Source organism: Corvus brachyrhynchos, unplaced genomic scaffold (genome assembly GCF_000691975.1).
Source record: "Corvus brachyrhynchos isolate BGI_N302 unplaced genomic scaffold, ASM69197v1 scaffold223, whole genome shotgun sequence".
Lineage (NCBI taxonomy): Eukaryota > Metazoa > Chordata > Aves > Passeriformes > Corvidae > Corvus > Corvus brachyrhynchos.
The window spans coordinates 6,194,209-6,201,090 of NW_008237174.1; the positions used below are offsets into that span (position 1 = coordinate 6,194,209).

Below are 6,882 nucleotides of genomic sequence, written 5' to 3' on the forward strand. Positions count from 1 at the left end.
CAACTGTGGTATCTGGAGGGTTTAAATCAATAATAAGTCCATACTTGCATGGCTAAGCTCTCCCTCCCATTTCCCCCTAGCAGTAAATTACCAAACATTAGTTCCATTAAATGTCCACATCCAGGAAGAAAAAAAACCAACTCCTCTATCCTTCCTGTTTCTCTTTTCATTTTATTTTTTTCAGATGATAACTCTAAAAGTGCCCACACTCTGGTACTCTTTAGAGTGATACTCTCAGCAGACACTCCTCAAACAAGCTCAGCTTCCCATAGGAGCTGGCCCTTTAACAATTGTTTGGTGTCTTTAGTTTTATTAACTCACTAACTGGGACAAGAAAGATAAATGCAGCATCAAACCATAGATTATGGCTGTAATGAAGGGTTAGGCATATATTTTCCATGGCAGCCTGCAGAGTCATCTGGGTCTCTAAGGAGGTTTCATGTTGTCTTCATAATAGATTCTGTCTTTGTTCAGTTTCCTGACAGTCCTCAAATTTTTATTTGGAGAAAGGGCTCACATTATATGATCCCTTAAGCCATGTTGTGAATTCCTGCCCCATGGGATGCCTCGAGCCTCAACGTTTGCGTCCTTTGGTGACGGAGGCTGCTGCCACAAAAGGCTCTCTAGGAGACAGGGACCTTGAGAAAAAAAATCTGGCATCAACAACTACGTTGTGACCTTTTCATTGTTGGAGTGCCTGGCTGTTGCTCTGCTTTATTGGCCTGAATGTTTTCCAAAGGATGAATATGGAAGATGGTAGCAACAGCATGAGGATTATTCTTAAATGTTATATCCTTGTTTGGGATGGGTGAAAAGAAGAAGAGGAACATGTGAGAGGCATAAGAGATGTGTAAGTGAAATTTCAGGGAAAATTTTCTGAAGCTCAGGGAAAAAACCTGATCTGAAAGGAAGAAAAAAAGAGACATCACAAAAGAAGTAGCTAGTAAGCTTAACTTTAAAAATAAGTTACTTCAAATTAGGCAAGATTTTTGCTGTGATCAATGACTTTACAATATAATTTGCAGCAAATATAATTTTGAAACATGAAACTAAAAGCTCAAGTTTTTAATTTTCTAGGTCTGGTTTTTAGACAAAAACTTATTTTCTACAGGGTACAGCTTGAGAAAGTTGACTTATGGCATCAGTAAGCAAGTGGCATATGTTTTTCATGTGGTTATTCCCCAGTATCTTGCTATCCCTCCTCTTCATGTCTATAGAAGGCTCAGGAATTCCTTGCAGGCCTTTTTAAAATTAAACTGTTTTTAAGAACCATGGGCTAACAGACGGAGAAGAGATGTTGTCATCAGCTAGCCAAAGTAAACACAGTTGCAAAGAGTTTTCGTCAATAACTCTGCAGAATTACACAATCCAGTCATCTTTCAGTTATACTTCTGTGGAATTGCATAAGTCTGTGAATGTACCTGGTGCTCCAGTTGGTCTTGGTAATTTGTACAGAGCTTCACCTACGTGAAGAATGCAAGGGTTTGGAGCAAATAAGGGATTCTATTTGCACCTGCAGATGCCTACAGAAGAGCTGGTCTGCCCCTGCTCTGCTGGCTCACTGCTAGGAGCTGTGGTGTGTCCGTGCCTCTGGATGTGCCTTTGTGTCCAGGTGAGTGGTGCCACTGATAACAAGAGGCAACAGGACAGGCTTTAGGTGGTCTTGTTCCCAGGACCCAAGACACTTTCAGGGACAGAGAAAAAGGATTTCTCCTTGTGCCGAGCCATTTTTCATTGACCCAGCAATGTGAGGCACTTCCTCACCAGTCTGTGAAAGTCCTGCATGAGAAGGTGTTGCTAAAACCTGATACATTGTCTTTAATTTTTCAACCCCCAGATTTCCAGAGCTGAAGTGGGGGACAGATATCACATGGAGCTGAGAAAGTTGTGAAGTAAATATTCCCTAAAGTTAACTAGAAAATCCAGAGACTTGTTCTGGGCCCTGCTTTAGCCTACAGTTGATATGGTCTTGTTGCCTGCTCGGTAATTTGTCAGGAACAGGGAAGAAGAATTCAGACTTGGCAAGCTGGTGCTGCAGACAGATTTTGTCAGATGAAATCCCAGTAGACGTTAGTGCAACATCAACAGCTCCTGAGCTATCACATGGGAATGCGCAGGGAGATAAAACCAACATCCTAAAGGGAGTATCCTCTATTTTAAGGTGCAGAGAAGGGAATCTGGCTAGCGTAATTTTTTTCCTTTTGTTCTGGAGTTGTTCAGAGAAATGATGGAAAACGCCAGTTCCAAACACAGATACAATTCTGTCCTTTCTCGAATTCTCCACTAAGTCTAAAGTTGCTTAAGTTCTCTCTCTTGCCTTTTCTTACATGTGAAGAGAGGTTAATCCTATCTGCCTTTACCTCAGAGGGATTGTAAGGGCAGAGTTTGGAAAAGAATTTGCTGTCTATGCAAAGAATCCACAAGTGACTGCAGGGAAAAAAAGCCCAGACCTACCATTGGGAAACTCCAGCACCAGTCTACTGCTTTCTGGAAGTGGAGTGTTCTGTTACATAAACATCCTTGAAGCTTTGCAGAAGGGATGACATTCACATGTGGGGCCTGACTAATTGGGCTTTGTGTGTGAAGAACGGGGATGGAGAGGATAAGGAAATGAAATCCCTAAGGTGCAAGCTGGGCCTCCTTCTTCCCATGGCCTGGACTGTTGCTTACGTGTTGGAAATGGGTCTCAGAGCCTCCTGTACCACGGAGCTGATGACTGGGAACTCTGTGGGCCCTTCGACACAGGCTGCATCCGAACTGTTCCTTTAACATCCCAGTTAAAGGAACATCCAGGGGGCTGGGAGGTCTCCTGCTCAGCCCAGCAGCCTCCAGCAGTCATTCAGAGAGCATCCCTCTGGCCAGGAACTGGTAACATCCCTTAGAACTTAAATCATCGTTAACTCAGTGGCCCTGGCCTCTATTTAGGCATAACATCATGCAGACAGCATTAACTCTTGGCTGCTTCTACTGAGGCAGAAAGGGGCTGCAAACTTCAGGACTTCCAAATTGTTCTCTGGAGGAGTCTGCACCCTTCCACTGATTATGTGGGGAACCCAAACCCCACAGTTGCTGCTTTGATGGCCAAAGTTAGGTGGCACCAGCACCCCTCCATCCAAAACTCACTCCAGACTCAGGGCCCACACTCTCCCCAGCCCCACAGCTTGCAGCAAAGTGGAGCTGCAGCACAAGTTGAAAGTCACCACTTTGTTCCGCACATACTTTCTAAAGCTTTGTCTCTAGTCCTGACCAAAGAAAATAACTTGTTTCCTCCTCCATCTCTTTGTGGAAGACTGTGTATAGCAGGCATGTAAATAACTTGGTAGTGTCTAATATAAAATTCACATGTGTCTTTTTCTATATGTTATGACAAACATAGAATAATGATCTTCAGGTTTTCCATTCTGTGTAGCAGCTCTCAGGGTAAGAGGTCAGATTTAGCAACTGGGATGTTAAAGGAACAGATTCACAAGCTGAAAGATCTAGTGTGGAACTGGTTAGGAAAGAGTAAAATCTGAATTCCCTACTCTTTTTCTTTTCACAGCTGTTAAGAGTTCAGTGGGTTGAACTGCAATCCTTCAAGTTCATCTGTTGACTCCAACACAAAACTATTATAAACTGTGCCTCTAAAACACGTGATGAAACATTTCTTGAGAGCTATTTATTCCAACTGCAGCAGAGGAAAGTTTTCAGAGCACCCGGCATTTGGTAGAGGAAAGGTCTCTTGAGCTTTGCAAAAGGAGGAATTATTTGCATACCGGCGTAAGTTGCTTTTTGATTATTTTTTCCTGCATCACTGAACAAAATAATACTTCTAACTTTCACCCACCATGGAAACATGATCAAGTAGCACAAAACTATGTTTAAGTGCCTAGTAGGGTCTTTCTATATAGTTTTTTTTTCTTTAATCATGTGGATTGGGTGTTTTATAATTCAGCATAGAACTCAAGATAATTTAATATTATATGTTTTCTTTCCTTGAATGTTTTCTGTATCTGAATAAGAGTTCATTCACTTACAGTAGTAATGCAGAGGTATAATAGACTGGGAGCTTCAATCAGGTGTGGGGTTTGCAAGCTTACAAGGAGTAATGAAGGGTTTGAGGTAACCTTTTTCCAGATGTTTCTTTTACACCTTTGCTCTGAAGTTTGATCTTACATATCCGTTTACATTCTCCTCCAGGCTTCAGCTGTGGTAAAACACTTTCCATGCTGAAGATGGACCATGCAAATGTGACCCAAGCTATGCTTGATGCTGAATCCCCCAGCACAGAGAAGAACAACAGCAACGAGTACTTTTACATTCTGATCGTCATGTCTTTCTATGGGATCTTCCTGATAGGAATAATGCTTGGCTACATGAAATCCAAAAGAAAAGAGAAGTCATCCCATTTGCTTCTGCTCTATAAAGAGGAGGAGAGAGAATGGGGGGAAGCCGTAAAGCCTCTACCAACCGTAGCAGGGCTGAAATCTGTGCAGATCCCCATGATGCTGAACATGCTGCAGGAGAGCATGGTGCCATCCCTGTCCTGCGCCATCTGCTCCATGGAAGGCAGCAGCGTGAGCTCCGAGTCCTCCTCCCCAGACGTGCACTTCACCATCCAGGAGGAAGTGCTGGATACTGAGCTAGGGGAAGTGTCAGAAACGCCCCTCAATGAGAGCAGTGAGGGTTCTGTGGAAAACATCCATAAGAACTCCTAGCACTCGCAGGGCTCCCTTGACCAGCTGCCAAAGCGTGAGTGGAGCTCCCACTGAGAACTTGTGGCTCTACTTCTCTGCTCTCCAATGAACTCTGAACAGGTATCTGTGCTCCTGGGCCCAAGCTGTTCCTAAGAGCTGGCGGGACAAGGAAGCAGTGGTACCCAACTCAAAGTGTAACTTGCACATAATTGGGTTGCTTAATTTTAATTTTTCCATTATTATTTCTTACTATGAAAGCTAAGAACATGGTGAATATATATGTATTTTCTAATGAGGTAATTATTAGTGGCATGTCTCTGCATATTTCAGAATTCTGTAAATATCTGGGGAATGTTTGGGGAAGTTACCCTCATGCAAATGCCTGTTTCTTAAAGAGGATGGGTAATGCTCACTCACACAAAGCTGTGATAGACTAGAAATACTCTTACTGTGTTTTTCTTATGACAAACCACAGCCAACAGCACATTTGCTCAATGAGGTCTTGAAAGCTGAAAACTTGTTGATGCTGTACTTGAAGGGAGATTGCAGCATGGCTGGAAGCTGATTTTAGGTACAGAAAGAATGAAAGACAAAGCAGAATAAGAGGCACCGAGTTCCTGTGCAGTTTGTAAAGCCTGGCTTCAGACCCATGACACTTATCTATGTCTTTGCTTAAGTTATACCTGTACTGGCTGGGTCAGGTTCACCACCTTCTGCTGCAATCCAGCCTGTGACTGAGTTCCTAACAGGACAGGTGGTTTCATTTTTTTCTTTTTTATTTTTTAAAGATGTGTACGTTTGGTCACTAAAGGCAAAGATCTGTAACTTAAAGGAGATGTTAAAAGATCTTTCTTACCAGCTGTAAGATGTAGAAAGGCTCAAACAGATGCTGCTCTGTTACACCCCCTTGAAAAATAGGTGGAATTCTAAATGAAGTTTAACCTAGCAAGGGTGAGTTCCTGGCCCCACTGAAATTATCAGCTTAGTCAGGGATGGGCACATTTTGTGCTTCTCTGTTGGAGTTAAATTCTCCATTCGAGGTCAGGAAAATTGTACCCATTTACATCTTTAAAGAATCTAGACTTTCTGCTCTATTTAAGCCAGTGTAGCTTAACATTGTGTTACATTTTTTTTTAATCAGCTTGCATGTGACACATGCATTTCTATAAAGCTATTAGTAACTAGTATTTAAAACCACCACAGACTTCTCCCTCCCCCCAATTTAATGGTACTGTGACATTTTTTAAATGCTCATGAAATTTGTTGCTAAATTATTGCACTTTTGAAAGAAGAAAACTAATATTTCAATCATACCTTATATTTTATAATAACTTATTACAGTGTTTTGATTAGTTTTGAAGCATGAGGGCTAAAGAGCCTGAATCTAAAGCATTGCACAGCAAAATACTTGCAAAATGTCTCCACGTATTTCCTGCACTAAAATAGCTCTGTGATTTATCCACTGGCATTAGAGCTTGAGAAACAGCTTGAAAAACATGGATGCTGAACGGCAGAAACGAACTGAAGCCAGAGTCTGCTGTGCTGCTGCCACTGGGAAGGGCTCAGAGGGTTAATGTGATGTAGGGATCAGGGATCGCTGTCTCTCTCTAACCACAGCAGAACAAAGGCTCCATTGTGCTCAGAAAGGGCCTGATTGGGGCAGACTGAAGCCAGTGGGAGTTTTTCCATTGACTTCACTGAACTTTGGATCAGACCATATAAAGCTTTTTGGTAGATTTACTCTGAAAGGGGCTGTTTTAAGTTTGAAAGGAGCCAAATTAAGTTTGGCACTTTGCCTGGAATCACTTGAATCCTGAAACTTTCCAAATGAGACTGACATGCGCAAGTTGTCACATTTTCCATTGCTTTCTCCTTCGTCCTTTACTTTTGGTATAAATGTATTTGTATCTGTAAAAAACTGATGTATATAATTCCTAACATCGAGTTGTATATAATTGTCTCATGTATTTAAGGTTTATTGTTTCTACTGGCACTAATTTTATTTAAATAAAGAAACACATTTCCTGGAAAAGTCTCCATGTTCGTTCACTACGTCAAATAGATTTCCAGTAACGAGACTGGGCACAATTCCTACAGGATCCTTTTCTTAGCCACTTTTTGAAATGATTCCTTGAGCTTTACAGTACTGCAATATTGTGGGATGACTGCAGGGCTGAACAGGTGCTCCAAATCCACCTTTGGTCCC

The 6,882-nt window shown here is 42.0% G+C and overlaps 1 protein-coding gene across 1 annotated transcript; it reads left to right on the forward strand.

Moving 5' to 3' along the window:
• The first annotated feature begins 965 nt into the window (after positions 1-965).
• On the forward strand, positions 966-6,648 carry KCNE4 (potassium voltage-gated channel subfamily E regulatory subunit 4). The gene is made up of 3 exons (XM_017728861.1): positions 966-1,612; positions 3,542-3,759; positions 4,180-6,648. The coding sequence occupies exon 3, from the start codon at positions 4,206-4,208 to the stop codon at positions 4,695-4,697; it is 492 nt and encodes a 163-aa protein (XP_017584350.1). The 5' UTR covers positions 966-1,612; positions 3,542-3,759; positions 4,180-4,205; the 3' UTR covers positions 4,698-6,648.
• Positions 6,649-6,882: the final 234 nt, after the last annotated feature.